The sequence below is a fragment of the Lolium perenne genome, unplaced genomic scaffold, assembly GCF_019359855.2.
Source record: "Lolium perenne isolate Kyuss_39 unplaced genomic scaffold, Kyuss_2.0 unplaced26, whole genome shotgun sequence".
Classification (NCBI taxonomy): domain Eukaryota; kingdom Viridiplantae; phylum Streptophyta; class Magnoliopsida; order Poales; family Poaceae; genus Lolium; species Lolium perenne.
The window spans coordinates 765,271-782,030 of NW_027248984.1; the positions used below are offsets into that span (position 1 = coordinate 765,271).

Genomic DNA, 16,760 nt, shown 5'->3' on the forward strand with positions numbered 1-16,760 from the left:
TTGGAGTTTTTGTAGTGCCAAAATTCTTCTTTTGTTAAAAAATCATGGTTTAGTCATTGTTGTAAGCAATCAATAATTATGTTGGTTTTGTTATTAGTTATTGTTGTAAATATATCGGTGATTATGTTTTTTGGTACAGATAATTATCAATGCCCAAACCGTTGTTTTTTGTTGGAACTATTGTTGAATATTGTTGTGCACGGGTTAACGTTTTGTTGGGTCACTTCTCTTCTAAAACCCAACAGCTGCACATGGTGGGCTCTACTTAGATATCCAGAATGCAGTACATCCTCCACCGTGCAGGGAAAGTGACATGGCTCATGCAACCAAACAAGGAAAAGTGACCCGACACAACGCATGGGTAGTAAAGCTAACAGAGCACGTGAATGAAGATGGATTAATTGTTAAGCGCACAATCGTGATCTAACGGACGGAACAACAACTGATGTATCCCGCACGACGGTCAGCACGCGCCAAAAATAAAGCGTACCTCATTGGTTAGCCACGAGATTGGGGGTGCGGCCAGGGATATACCATGGTTCCGACGAAAATACAAACAATTGACGCATTATCAATTCATGGCACGGATTGTTCTAACCGGTTTTTCTCTTTAATTGCTATATAATCATGGCCAAGGCCATGTTCGGCGATTATGTTGCTCAAGTTTAATTGATTGTTTGTGTTTCTTCTAAAAAAAATTGAACCGCACTAGCGTGGTAATTGCGCCACGATAGAGTAAGCCGGATCTGAGAGGGCACGAGTGAAGTTGGACGATTGAGTGCCCATCATATGGCAACAACAAATGACAGTCCGACGTGACGACAAGGTCCGTTCTCTACAACAAGAATAGAAATTTTGTTCATACAACAATTCGGTTCAAGAAGAAAAATGTGATGCCATGGCTAGTGGAAATCAAAGTCTTCATTTCGTGTGTGCTGTCTATGGCGTCCTTCGACCGTTACATAGGTGCCTAGTTTTTTTTAGGGAATGAGATGCCTAGCTGAGAAGACCTTATTACACCCACCAACCATAGCCACCCCACGACTCTAACATGCGTTTAACCATTTTTTACGCAATATACATAAGTTTTTTATGTCGATAACGTTTTTGGATCGACTTTAAATGTTATAGAATAACATTTCTTTGAGAGAGAGGGAATACATTTAATTACTATTATTATGGTGCATGTATTAAGGGCCCTGGGTTTTAGTTTCACCCCAGGGAGATCATAGGACCGGCCCTGCTGGTTCGATAAGGACAGTTTTTTTTTTAAAGTTATTGTTCTTCAGAAGTGTCTAGGGGCGGTTGAGACGTGGCTTTGTTTTCTAGCGAATGACATGGTTTTCTTTTGTGTTGTTATTGTGTTATTGGCGGCTATTTTCGGGTTAGTCCGTATGAAGTTGTTGCTATGCTCGATAGTGTTTTTTTTATTTAAATCTCTGTTTTCTATAAAAATAAACACCATACTTGCTATGTCTGAGAGTATGTAAAATAAAGAAAAAGGGAAGCAAAAATTAAGAGTATCTAATCAGTAGTAGCAGTATGCATGAAAAATCTGAAGTACCCACGTAAGTTCGATAACATCAATAATACTTGAGACTCTTTATTACATAGTGACTAATTGCTGAAATATGTAAGATCTACCGATTTATTAATAATCACCATGAGTATTACAAAGAATCCTAAAAATAATTAAACTAGAAATAAGCCTCCTAATATGTTTTAAGCGGCGCAGAGGAGAACCACGCAAGATATCCGGATGACACGACGACTCCCTGGCACACTTGGAACACCGGCTGGTACATTAGGACCGGCACTACTGGAACACCTGTCGCCGTGATTGATGTCGTCGTATTGTCCTCCGTCGATGGCTGTGTTAACGCGGACGCGGATGCGCTCCGCTGGAAGACAGAGGGAGAGGGCGGGTTGGACGTGTCATCCGCCGGATTCGCCAACAGGGAGGGCGCTGACGCGCTCCGCTTGTTGAGACAGGATGGTGGAGGCGCCAGCGTCGTCTCGGTCGTCGGAGCGGAGGAAAAGAGCGACTCAGGGAGCGGAGGTCGGACGTCCGCGGCCACGGGGAGCACGAACACCCGGACGTGGGAGACGAACTCGTTCGACGTCCTGGCGCCGCGCAGGTTCATCTGCAGGTCCCGGAGGAGCGCCCAGTCTAGCAGTTGCCGCAGGTCGGCGTCGGTCTCGACGTCGCGGAGCGCGTGCAGGGTGTCGCTGGGGCTGACATACTGGATGTCTACCTTGACGCAATTCACTAGCGCCGCCAGCCGGTCATGGAACTCCCGCAGCGAGATGGACCGGGGGACCTTCATGATCTTGTTGTGGCCGCCGTTGTACTTCGGCTGGCCGCCTTGCGAGGAGCGCTCGATCTTCCCGCCGTAGCTGACCTTCAACTTCGCGTAGCGGTGGTACTGGCCGACCGCCATCACCATGGCACCGATTTTGCGTCCGATTCAGGCTGGAGTCGAAGAAGCTAATCTCCAAGAGAGCGACAGACAGAGAGAGAGGGGGGGGAAAGCTGTTCTCTGTCGAAATCAATGAACGTGTGACTATTTATCTGTCCAATGCTTGAATCCCGAACGGCTTGGCCTCAAATCCTACTCCGATCGGGCCACCAATCCGGATCATACAAAGACACGGAGAAGCCTATTCTAATCATACACAGACTCACAGTGTCTCCACCGTGTCTCCTGTTGGATTTCCCCTCGTACTCTTTTTCCACACACTAGCAAGCGGGATGAGGCGACGGGAGATCTGGTGGCCTCAAACTCAAACACATGCGATCAGTTTGCAGGTCTTTGGCTGGTGGCGCCGTTTGATGTCCCGGGAGAATCACGAACTCGCGATACGAACCAGCCGAGAGAGGTTTAGACTTTAGACCGGAAGGAGCAAGTTGTTAGCCTAAAAAAACCATATTACTAGCTAAATATTAACTTTGGTATCACTTTATGTTTTTAGAGCAGTATAAACTATCACATTTTACCAAGATTTACGTAAAAAACACTAAACTGGTATTAAACACGAATTGACAACCATTCTGACATAAGAGGCCTATATGTAAGGCTGATGTGGCAATATTAATAAGCCAGCCCATATTAAAATATAAAAAATCTCACTAAAACAAAACATCATAAAAATCTAGCATTGACCAGGGGAGGCTGCTCTATCCCTCGCCAGCGAACACGGCCGGGGCCGCTGCCTATCCCCTTGCCGGAGACCACGGGGCCGCTGCCCAGCTCCTCGCTGGAGAACATGCATGGCCAGGGCCGCTACCCATCCCCTCGCCGGAGACCACGGGGCCGTTGCCTAGCTCCTCGGCGGAGACCTCCACGAATAGGCATCTCTGTGCCATGCAATGGTTCAGATATCATCTTTGCCCCAATTCAACTGCGCCGAAGTATTTCCGAGTATCATGTTCTTGCTTAGTCAGCGTCATACCACATTGGCTGATCAACTTAAATTTGAGTCGTCTGGTTCTAGACGTTTCTCACAGCTTGAAAGGACTTTGCGAGATGGTCGGGTGACCCCCACCCCAGCGTCGTCCAACCCTAGGCGACACGGACAACAATCCCACTGCTGCTTCTCCTGCCCCCATCTCGTCCTCCCCTCCTCCTCGCTGCTATCGGAAGACCCGCCGGGCGAATCCCGGGCGGCGACGGAGTCCTCTCCCTTCTGCGGCGGTGGCTACCTCCCTGGTGACGGCGCATGTCGGCGGTAGTTTTCAGCGGTGAGGTGCTGCGGAGGTCCATCAGCGAGCATGTCACGATGACATGGAGGTGCCCCTGCTGTCGTGGCTACGAGCTCCAAGCCGCTTCTACCCATCTAGGACCGGGCGAGCCTGGGCTTGTGTACAGGGGGCAAGCGTGGTGGTGCATGTAGTGCCGGTTGCTGGCCACCGTCGTGGTGCCAGCGGCCGACCAGACGACGGTGGGATGGGTCCCCACTCCCCACCATCTTGCCCCCATTTTCTGTGTTGGTGGGGCGGTTGTCGATGCCTCCTGCTTGGTTCGTGTCCTTGGCTTGTCTCTCATCGGTGGTGAGGCCAAGAACACTCCTTTCTGCGCGTGCCCGATGGCATTGGCGTCGACGGCAGGGCCAGGAGAAATCCTTGCGTGATGCTGACAATGACGACGCCCGAGGGCACCGTCACCTCCTTGGAGGCATCTGTTGTAATATTGGGTCCACTTTTAGTGGCCCACATTAGATTTCAGATTTCCCTATAAATCTCAAAGCCCACATTGTGGCAGCCCATGTGAGTTTGAGCCCAAGTTGGTGGAAGCTCACTAGGGAGTGCCAAGAGGTGGGAAGTTTAGTCCCACATGAAAACTCAGGAGGAAGTTAGACCACCTTATAAGGTGGTTTGTTCCACCACTAGTAAGTGAGTGAGAATATGAGTGGTACACGTGCGCTCCTCCTCCTCCTCGCTCGATTGACTCGACTTGACACGTCACGAAGCACGTCGCGATCGTGGTGAGTCGATTGAGCCTCGAGCACCGACTCAAAACATTCGTGCGATGTGGCCATGGCCCACGTTGCCTAGGGTTTCCTGAGCCTATATAATCTCTTGCCCGGCTACCGCAGAAACACATCCAATACACGAGTTAGGATTTCCACCTCTCTCAACTTGCGCCGCTATCGTAGCCTACTCCATCCCGCCCGTCGACGTGCACCGGCGAACTGGAGAGCAGGTCTCCGGAACCACTCGCCTTTGTGATCCTGTACGGGAGAGGGTGAATTAGGTTTTTGGGAAGTGCTCTGTGCGACTGCTCAAGCTCTTCATCATGGGCCGCCTTCCGTCCAAGTCGGTGGTGCTGCCTACCGTTGTCTTCAACGCCGTCTACTTCGACCGGTCGTCAACAACGTTGTCATCAACAACGTTATTGCTGCGACATCATATGCTACACCGCCACCGCCACCTCCACCAGATCGATACGTGCGACATATCTCGATCTGTTTAGCGATGGATGTTGTATCGTTTGCCCTGCTACTATTCATGTTGATTAATGCATCTAGTATGTTCGAGTTTCACATGTTAGTAGTTACTTTCGTCATGCTTAATATTCTAGAATTAATCACGGAAATTGTGCCTAATTATCCAACAATCCAAAAGCCTAATTGTAGGCAATTCCAGAGTTAACAATGGCTGGTTTTGCTGATGCACTCCGGATAAGTTTACCAGTGTGCACTTTAAGAGGTGGCAGATTAAGGCCATGCTCTGGCTTGCTCATCTGAAAGTGTTCGAGGTTAGTAATGGCTTACCTGAAGGAACTATATCTGACCAAGATCAGAAAAGTTCGAGGAAGACAATACTCTCTTCGTCGGATGTGTTCTAAGTATTCTTGCTGATCGTCTATTTGATGTGTATATGCACATAGTAGATGGTAAAGAGCTTTGGAATACACTGAATGCTAAATTCGGTGCAACCAATGCTGGCAGTGAACTGTACATCATGGAGAGCTTCCATGACATCAGGATGGTGAACAACTGTTCTGTAGTCGAACAAGCTCATGAGATACAGTGCATTGCGAAAGAGGTTGAACTCCTTAAGTGTGCCTTACCTGACCAGTTTGTGGCTAGATGCATTATTGCGAAGTTGCCCCCTACATGGAGAAACTTTGCCACAACTCTCAAACACAAGAGACATGAGATATGAGTTGAAAATTTGATAGCATCTCTTGATGTTGAGGAGAAAGCTCGGGCTAAGGATACTACTGAGAAAGGAGAGGGCCAGTCTAGCGCCAACTAGGTGCAGAAGAAACCCTACAACAAGAACAAAGGGAATAACAAGTCCTCCTTCAATAAGCCTATGCAGACTACAACCTTCAAGAAGAAGATGATGATAAACAAAGCAGATCTGAGCTGCTTTACCTGTGGAGAGACTGGCCACTTTTCTAAGGACTGTCCAGAGAAGGCAGACCGCAAGAAAAAGGCGAGGCAAGTCAACACGGTGACCGCTAGCAATACTGATGGGTACGGTAATCTTTTTACTGTTCATTCGGTATTTCAATCTCCATGTTGGTGGATTGATACAGGTGCTAATGTCCATTTGTGTGCTGACATATCCATGTTCACTTCTTACCAGGTCACCCGGGATTCTTCCGTCTTGATGGGGACTGGGTCACATGCTTCTGTTCGTGGTGTTGGCACGGTAGATCTGAAGTTCACTTCGGGAAAGATCGTGCAGCTAAGGAACGTGCAGCATGTCCCTACTATGAACAAGAATCTCGTTAGCGGCTCCCTTCTATGTAGAGATGGGTTTAAGGTTGTTTTAGAGTCAAATAAAGTAGTTGTTTCCAAGTTTGGACAATTTATTGGTAAAGGCTATGAGTACGGAGGCTTGTTCCACTTTTCGCTTTCTGATTTCAGTAATAAGTATGTGAACCATATTTGTGGCAATATTAGTGATGATACCAGTGTTTGGCATTATCGTTTATGACACATTAATTTTGGTTTAATGTCTTGGCTATCCAGTTTGAGTTTAATTCCGAATTTCACCATTGCCAAAGGTTCTAAGTGCCATAGTTGTGTGTAATCAAAGCAACCTCAGAAGCTTCACAAGGCGGCCGAGGACAGAAATTGGAACCTCTAGAACTCATGCTTTCTGATCTATGCGAGATGAATGGTGTGTTGACAAAAGGTGGAAAGATATATTTCATGATATAAATTGATGATGCGACTAGATTTTGCTATATTTATTTGTTGCGAACTAAAGATGAAGCTTTAGACTACTTTAAAATCTATAAGGCTGAAGTTGAAAATCAACTAGAGAGAAAGATCAAGCATCTTAGGTCGGATCGTGGTGGTGAATATTTTCCTAAAATATTTGATGAATTATGTGAGGAACATGGAATTATTCATGAGAGGATGCCTCCCTATTCACCCCAATCAAATGGGGTTGCCGAGTGGAAAAACTGCACGCTGACTGACTTGGTGAATTACATGTTAGCCACTACTGGTTTATCAAAGGTGTAGTGGGGGGAGGATTTCTTGACTTCATGTCATGTCCTGAATAGAGTTCCTAACAAGAATAAAGATAAAACCCCTTACGAGGAGTGGTTTGGGAGAAACCCATCACTTTCGTATTTGCGCACATGTTGATGTTTGGTGAAAGTCAATATTCCAATTACTAAGAAGCACAAACACGGACCAAAGACAGAGGATTGTATCATTCTAGGTTATCCTCCATGGAGTGTAGGCTATAGATTTTAGTAGTTCAATCTAAGGTACCAGATATGCATGTTGATACTATTATGGAATCTCGTGATGCAACATTTGTGAGAATATGTTTCCTACGAAAGATATGCATAGAATTGCTAGAATTTCTACTGAGATAATTCCTGAATCTAGTACATCCAATGAGTATTTTGAACAATCACATGAGAATGTTACTGAGAATGATGAAAATGAAGCTCCTAAACGGAGCAAGAGACGGAGGATTGAAAATTACGTTGGTGATGATTTTATTGTGTACCTTGTGGATGATACTTCCACGTCCATTGCAGAGGCATATGTGATACGCGTACAACACGCGTCCGTTGGGAACCCCAAGAGGAAGGTGTGATGCGTACAGCGGCAAGTTTTCCCTCAGTAAGAAACCAAGGTTTATCGAACCAGTAGGAGCCAAGAAGCACGTTGAAGGTTGATGGCGGCGAGATGTAGTGCGGCGCAACACCAGGGATTCCGGCGCCAACGTGGAACCTGCACAACACAACCAAAGTACTTTGCCCCAACGAAACAGTGAGGTTGTCAATCTCACCGGCTTGCTGTAACAAAGGATTAGATGTATAGTGTGGATGATGATTGTTTGCATAAAACAATAGAACAAGTATTGCAGTAGATTGTATTCGATTAAAAGAATGGACCGGGGTCCACAGTTCACTAGAGGTGTCTCTCCCATAAGATAAATAGCATGTTGGGTGAACAAATTACAGTTGGGCAATTGACAAATAGAGAGGGCATGACAATGCACATACATGATATGATGAGTATTGTGAGATTTAATTGGGCATTACGACAAAGTACATAGACCGCTATCCAGCATGCATCTATGCCTAAAAAGTCCACCTTCAGGTTATCATCTGAACCCCTTCCAGTATTAAGTTGCAAACAACAGACAATTGCATTAAGTATGGTGCGTAATGTAATCAATAACTACATCCTCGGACATAGCATCAATGTTTTATCCCTAGTGGCAACAGCACATCCATAACCTTAGGGGTTTCTGTCACTCCCCCAGATTCACGGAGACATGAACCCACTATCGAGCATAAATACTCCCTCTTGGAGTTACAAGCATCAACTTGGCCAAAGCATCTACTAGTAACGGTGAGCATGCAAGATCATAAACAACACATAGATTGATAATCAACATAACATAGTATTCTCTATCCATCGGATCCCAACAAACACAACATATCGCATTACAGATAGATGATCTTGATCATGTTAGGCAGCTCACAAGATCCGACAATGAAGCATAATGAGGAGAAGACAACCATCTAGCTACTGCTATGGACCCATAGTCCAGGGGTGAACTACTCACTCATCACTCCGGAGGCGACCATGGCGGTGTAGAGTCCTCCGGGAGATGAATCCCCTCTCCGGCAGGGTGCCGGAGGCGATCTCCTGAATCCCCCGAGATGGGATTGGCGGCGGCGGCATCTCTGGAAGGTTTTCCGTATCGTGGCTCTCGGTACTGGGGGTTTCGCGACGAAGGCTATTTGTAGGCGGAAGGGCAGAGTCGGGAGAGTCACGAGGGGCCCACACGCTAGGGTGGCGCGGCCAGGGCTTGGGCCGCGCCGCCCTACTATGGCGCCGCCTCGTGGCCCCACTTCGTCTTCTCTTCGGTCTTCTGGAAGCATCGTGTGAAAATAGGCCCTTGGGCATTGATTTCGTCCAATTCCGAAAATATTTCCTTACTAGGATTTCTGAAACCAAAAACAGCAGAAAACAGCAACTGGCTCTTCGGCATCTCGTTAATAGGTTAGTGCCGGAAAATGCATAAATATGGCATAAAGTATGCATAAAACATGTAGATATCATCAATAATGTGGCATGGAACATAAGAAATTATCGATACGTCGGAGACGTATCAGCATCCCCAAGCTTAGTTTCTGCTCGTCCCGAGCAGGTAAACGATAACAAAGATAATTTCTGGAGTGACATGCCATCATAACCTTGATCATACTATTGTAAGCATATGTAATGAATGCAGCGATCAAAACAATGTAAATGACATGAGTAAACAAATGAATCATATAGCAAAGACTTTTCATGAATAGTACTTCAAGACAAGCATCAATAAGTCTTGCATAAGAGTTAACTCATAAAGCAATAATTCAAAGTAGAGGTATTGAAGCAACACAAAGGAAGATTAAGTTTCAGCGGTTGCTTTCAACTTGTAACATGTGTATCTCATGGATATTTGTCAACATAGGGTAATATAACAAGTGCAATATGCAAGTATGTAGGAATCAATGCACAGTTCACACAAGTGTTTGCTTCTTGAGGTGGAGAGAGATAGGTGAACTGACTCAACAATAAAAGTAGAAGAAAGGTCCTTCAAAGAGGAAAGCATCGATTGCTATATTTGTGCTAGAGCTTTGATTTTGAAAACAAGAAACAATTTTGTCAACGGTAGTAATAAAGCATATGTGTTATGTAAATTATATCTTACAAGTTGCAAGCCTCATGCATAGTATACTAATAGTGCCCGCACCTTGTCCTAATTAGCTCGGTTTACCTGGATTATCATCGCAATGCACATGTTTTAACCAAGTGTCACAAAGGGGTACCTCTATGCCGCCTGTACAAAGGTCTAAGGAGAAAGCTCGCATTGGATTTCTCGCTATTGATTATTCTCAACTTAGGCATCCATACCGGGACAACATAGACAACAGATAATAGACTCCTCTTATATGCATAAGCATGTAGCAACAATTAATTTTCTCATATGAGATTGAGGATATTTGTCCAAAACTGAAACTTTCACCGTGGATCATGGCTTTAGTTAGCGGCCCAATGTTCTTCTCTAACATTATGCAATGCTCTAACCATTCTAGCGGTAAATCTCCCTTACTTCAGACAACACGAACATGCATAACAACTCACATGATATTCAACAAAGAGTAGTTGATGGCGTCCCCAGGAACATGGTTATCGCACAACAAGCAACTTAATAAGAGATAAAGTGCATAAGTACATATTCAATACCACAATAGTTTTTAGGCTATTTGTCCCATGAGCTATATATTGTAAAGGTGAAGAATGGAAATTTTAAAGGTAGCACTCAAGCAATTTACTTTGGAATGGCGGAGAAATACCATGTAGTAGGTAGGTATGGTGGACACAAATGGCATAGTGTTTGGCTCAAGGATTTGGATGCATGAGAAGTATTCCCTCTCGATACAAGGTTTAGGCTAGCAAGGTTATTTGAAACAAACACAAGGATGAAGCGGTGCAGCAAAACTCACATAAAAGACATATTGTAAACATTATAAGACTCTACACCGTCTTCCTTGTTGTTCAAACTCAATACTAGAAATTATCTAGACCTTAGAGAGACCAATTATGCAAACCAAATTTTAGCATGCTCTATGTATTTCTTCATTAATGGGTGCAAAGTATATGATGCAAGAGCTTAAACATGAGCACAACAATTGCCAAGTATCACATTATCCAAGACATTATAGCAATTACTACATGTATCATTTTCCAATTCCAACCATATAACAATTTAACGAAGAAGAAACTTCGCCATGAATACTATGAGTAAAGCCTAAGGACATACTTGTCCATATGCAACAGCGGAGCGTGTCTCTCTCCCACACAAAGAATGCTAGGATCCATTTTATTCAAACAAAACAAAAACAAAAACAAACCGACGCTCCAAGCAAAGCACATAAGATGTGATGGAATAAAAATATAGTTTCAGGGGAGGAACCTGATAATGTTGTCGATGAAGAAGGGGATGCCTTGGGCATCCCCAAGCTTAGACGCTTGAGTCTTCTTGATATATGCAGGGGTGAACCACCGGGGCATCCCCAAGCTTAGAGCTTTCACTCTCCTTGATCATGTTGTATCATCTCCCTCTCTTGATCCTTGAAAACTTCCTCCACACCAAACTCAAAACAACTCATTAGAGGGTTAGTGCACAATTAAAATTTACATGTTCAGAGGTGACATGATCATTCTTAACACTTATGGACATTGCACAAAGCTACTGAAAGTCAATGGAATCGAAAAATCCATCAAGCATAGCAAAACAGGCAATGCGAAATAAAAGGCAGAATCTGTCAAAACAGAACAGTTCGTAAAGACGAATTTTATTGAGGCACAAGACTTGCTCAAATGAAAATGCTCAAATTGAATGAAAGTTTCGTACATATCTGAGGATCACTCACGTAAATTGGCATAATTTTCTGAGTTACCTACAGATAATTTGGCCCAGATTCGTGACAGCAAAGAAATCTGTTTCTGCGCAGTAATCGAAATCTAGTATGAACCTTACTATCAATGACTTTACTTGGCACAACAATGCACAAAACTAAGATAAGGAGAGGTTGCTACAGTAGTAACAACTTCCAAGACTCAAATATAAAATAAAAGTACTATAGTAAAAACATGGGTTGTCTCCCATACGCGCTTTTCTTTAACGCCTTTCAGCTAGGCGCAGAAAGTGTGTATCAAGTGTTATCGAAAGATGGAGCATCTACAGCGGGGTGTGGAGTTTTCTCAACCATGCATAGTATATTGGATACATAAGTTTCAGCGGCTCCCTTTTCATTAGTCTTGGGCTTGCTACTCTCATCAAACAAATTTTCAGGAACAAGCCAAGCATAGTTATTTTCTAGTGCCTCATGCATTGCTAGGAGCTTACATGGTATTGGTGCTTTAATCTCCCCACCATTATTAACATTATTAGTATACTTAATTCTATTAATATCCATCTTTTCAAGTGTTCTTTTAAAATCGGTGATCATACCAAGCCTATCATGCTTGCTAAAAACTTTTCTAGCTTCTTTAGCTATATCCGCAAATTCTCGCACTAAGACTTTTAGAACAAAATCTCTCTTCTCTCCCCTCTCCATATCAGAAAGTGTAAGAAACATGTGTTGTATCATGGGGTTGAGACTAATAAATCTAGCTTCCATCATGCGTACCAAACAAATAGAGGCATCTTCATAAGTAGGGACAGCTTTTGCAAGGGGTATATCTTTAAGATCTTCATGCATACTAACATGGGTGAAAAATTCTTCTATATTATCTCTCCCAATTATAGACCCTTGTCCCACAGGTATATCTTTTACAGTGAAATTAAAAGGAAACATGTTGAAATAAGTAAATGCAAGTAACTAATTTTTTTGTGTTTTTGATATAGCAAACAAGATAGCAAATAAAGTAAAACTAGCAACTAATTTTTTTGTGTTTTGATTTAATGCAGCAAACAAAGTAGTAAATAAAATAAAGCAAGACAAAAAACAAAGTAAAGAGATTGGATTGTGGAGACTCCCCTTGCAGCGTGTCTTGATCTCCCCGGCAACGGCGCCAGAAAAAGAGCTTGATACGCGTACAACACGCGTCCGTTGGGAACCCCAAGAGGAAGGTGTGATGCGTACAGCGGCAAGTTTTCCCTCAGTAAGAAACCAAGGTTTATCGAACCAGTAGGAGCCAAAAAGCACGTTGAAGGTTGATGGCGGCGAGATGTAGTGCGGCGCAACACCAGGGATTCCGGCGCCAACGTGGAACCTGCACAACACAACCAAAGTACTTTGCCCCAACGAAACAGTGAGGTTGTCATCTCACCAGCTTGCTGTAACAAAGGATTAGATGTATAGTGTGGATGATGATTGTTTGCAGAAAACAGTAGAGCAAGTATTGCAGTAGATTGTATTCGATTAAAAGAATGGACCGGGGTCCACAGTTCACTAGAGGTGTCTCTCCCATAAGATAAATAGCATGTTGGGTGAACAAATTACAGTTGGGCAATTGACAAATAGAGAGGGCATGACAATGCACATACATGATATGATGAGTATTGTGAGATTTAATTGGGCATTACGACAAAGTACATAGACCGCTATCCAGCATGCATCTATGCCTAAAAAGTCCACCTTCAGGTTATCATCCGAACCCCTTCCAGTATTAAGTTGCAAACAACAGACAATTGCATTAAGTATGGTGCGTAATGTAATCAATAACTACATCCTCGGACATAGCATCAATGTTTTATCCCTAGTGGCAACAGCACATCCATAACCTTAGGGGTTTCTGTCACTCCCTGCATTCACGGAGACATGAACCCACTATCGAGCATAAATACTCCCTCTTGGAGTTACAAGCATCAACTTGGCCAAAGCATCTACTAGTAACGGAGAGCATGCAAGATCATAAACAACACATAGATTGATAATCAACATAAAATAGTATTCTCTATCCATCGGATCCCAACAAACACAACATATAGCATTACAGATAGATGATCTTGATCATGTTAGGCAGCTCACAAGATCCGACAATGAAGCATAATGAGTAGAAGACAACCATCTAGCTACTGCTATGGACCCATAGTCCAGGGGTGAACTACTCACTCATCACTCTGGAGGCGACCATGGCGGTGTAGAGTCCTCTGGGAGATGAATCCCCTCTCCGGCAGGGTGCCGGAGGCGATCTCCTGAATCCCCCGAGATGGGATTGGCGGCGGCGGCGTCTCTGGAAGGTTTTCCGTATCGTGGCTCTCGGTACTGGGGGTTTCGCGACGAAGGCTATTTGTAGGCGGAAGGGCAGAGTCGGGAGAGTCACGAGGGGCCCACACGCTAGGGTGGCGCGGCCAGGGCTTGGGCCGCGCCGTCCTACTGTGGCGCCGCCTCGTGGCCCCACTTCATCTTCTCTTCGGTCTTCTGGAAGCTTCGTGTGAAAATAGGCCCCTAGGCGTTGATTTCATCCAATTCCGAGAATATTTTCTCACTAGGATTTCTGAAACCAAAAACAGCAGAAAACAACAACTGACTCTTCGGCATCTCGTTAATAGGTTAGTGCTGGAAAATGCATAAATATGACATAAAGTATGCATAAAACATGTAGATATCATCAATAATGTGGCATGGAACATAAGAAATTATCGATACGTCGGAGACGTATCAATATGCATCTCCAGATGCAGACTGGAAAGAAGCTATCCATAATGAGATGGACTCGATTCTTTCTAATGGAACTTGGGAGCTATCAAAACGACCCCATGGATGCAAACCTGTGGGCTGCAAATGGGTGTTCAACAAGAAGTTAAGACCTGATGGTACTATTGAGAAGTACAAGGCGCGACTTGTAGAGAAAGGCTACACACAGAGAGAAGGCGAAGATTACTTCGACACCTATTCACCTATCGCTAGACTTACCACCATTCTAGTACTACTGTCCATGGTTCTCTCCTTTGGTCTCATCGTTCATCAAATGGACGTAGAGACAACTTTTCTTAATGGAGAGTTGGAAGAGGAAATCTATATGGATCAACCTGATGGGTTTGTAGTAAAAGGTGAAGAAAGAAAGGTGTGCAAGTTTCTGAAATCTTTATATGGCCTGAAACAAGCACCTAAGAAATGGCATGAAAAGTTTGACAGAACTTTAATTTCTGTAGGCTTTGTTGTTAATGAGGCTGACAAGTGCGTTTACTCTCTCCATGGTGGGGCCGAAGGTGTTATACTATGTTTCTATGTGGATGATATTCTGCTCTTTGGTACAAACATGAAAGTAATACACGAGGTCAAGTCTTTCTTGTCAAAGTGCTTTGATATGAAAGACCTGGGAGAAGCTGATGTGATTCTGAACATCAAGCTTATTAAGAACGAGAGTGGGATTACTGTGATGTAATCCCATTATGTTGAGAAGATCTTGAGCCTGTTTGGCTATATTGATTGATACGAGCATGGAGGCCTATGTGGAGCCCAATTTCAGGACTCCACCAGCCTAGTTATCTTATTTTATGTAATGGTCATATGTGGGCCAATTAGGGTTTTTATTGATTTGAGTCAGTTTGGTTTGGGCCTGTCCAAACCAAGGTAGAGAGGCCCACTAGGGGCTGGCCGGCCACCCCCTCATATAAGGAGGTGGGGCGGCTAGGGTTTAGGGAGACAAGTTTAGACTAAAGAGTAGGGTTTTCCCCATTGCGTGTGTTCACGTGTATCATCCATCCGGGGGTACGGCGCTGCCGTTTATTATATCCGCTACGAAGGTTCTTGTGTTCATCAAGGATTGGCTAGCTCAAGGTTTGAGGCGTATCATTCATCGATCCATTGCTTGCTGGATTCGTTCCCTCTTCTCCAGGCTGCATTCATCGCGTTGTTGGGAGATTCTATCTACCCGGGTTCTCGCTATGAAAGATCGGGCAACACCTAGCAGGATCTGCTGGGACCCCCCTTATCATGAACGCACCTTATCAGATGCTAATCATTGGCTAGTGATTGGCAATGGTCCAGGAGTGACAACATCGGTCGTGTCAGCTGGATTGGTTGTGCATGACACTGGTGTGGCCAAGGGTATGGTTAATAAACATGTTATTCATATGGGGGTGTTTTTCAGCAAGTTGATTTAGATTTTACTTTCGACCCTGTAAATACTGAAGATGATTATTATAATGCAGGTGTGGGTTTGGAGCCCAATTTGATTAGTTCAGTGGAACTGTCTAAGGGAGGTATTACAGACAAGGTCTTGTTGTCTGCAAGGGGGGATCTTCCTAACATGGGCATTCAGGAATCAGTCGGGATTGCCTCATCTCCAATGTCTGTTGGTAATTCTTCAGTTAATTCATGGACCTCTCCAGTGACTGCAAAATATACTGTTTGTTTATCTCTAATAGAAGGTCCATCTGAAACTATGGCAGTTCGTCCTACTATGGAGGAGGTTATTGCTTTTGGGGGAATTCTTAAGTCCTCGTTAGGTGTGAAGACTAGTGCTAGACTGGGTGGCCAGCCTGGTTTGGATATGCCTCAGATGGAGAAGACAATAATGAATGCACAGTTGAGGGATGTTCTTCTAGTGCAGGTAAGTCTTTGCCTCCTAAATTTTCTATTGTTAATATACCTAATTCTGAGATTATTCATAAGGCGGAACGGTTGGATATTTCCTTAGGTAAATCTGAAGGGGAGGTAGTAAAATCTATTAAGGGAATTAAGTTGTTAGAAGAGGACGAATTTTAACAATTTTGCAAAAAAATGTGGATGAGTATGTGAATAAGGAGGAAGATCCTTTGAGTCTTGTGATGTCTAAAGTTTCTACCCTTTGTGATGATTTGATTGAGGACGATGGCATTCCACTAGACTTAGATGATCATTTGGAACATCTAAAGCCGGTAGTTAAGGAAAAGAAGACTAGGGTGAGAAAAACCTGTGATACTAATAATATTCGCAAAAGTACTAGGAGAAGATTTAAAAAACAGTTTTCATGATGCAGAATCTAAAAGGAATGAATTGGAATCCTGCTGGTTTTGGGGATACCGCTAAGCATTTATTTGTAAAAGAGCCAATTAGGAAACATAAATTAGATTTTGTAGCCTTATTGGAGACTGGAAGATCTAATTTCTCTATTCCTTTTTAAAATCAACTTGTTGCGGGATTTAGTTACTCTTGGTTCTGTCTACCACCACATGGTCGATCTAGAGGCATTTTAGTCGGTATAAATTCGGACACGCTTGAGATACTCAAAGTGAGCATGGGAGACTTTTGTGTAAAGATCCATATTAAGTGTAAAAGGGA

General features: G+C 44.0%; 1 protein-coding gene across 1 annotated transcript; it reads right to left on the reverse strand.

Annotated features, from left to right (window-relative positions):
- Positions 1-1,712: 1,712 nt before the first annotated feature.
- LOC139834310 (uncharacterized) lies at positions 1,713-2,547 on the reverse strand. The gene has a single exon (XM_071824782.1). It carries the CDS (start codon positions 2,445-2,447, stop codon positions 1,713-1,715), a length of 735 nt encoding a protein of 244 aa, XP_071680883.1. The 5' UTR covers positions 2,448-2,547.
- Positions 2,548-16,760: the final 14,213 nt, after the last annotated feature.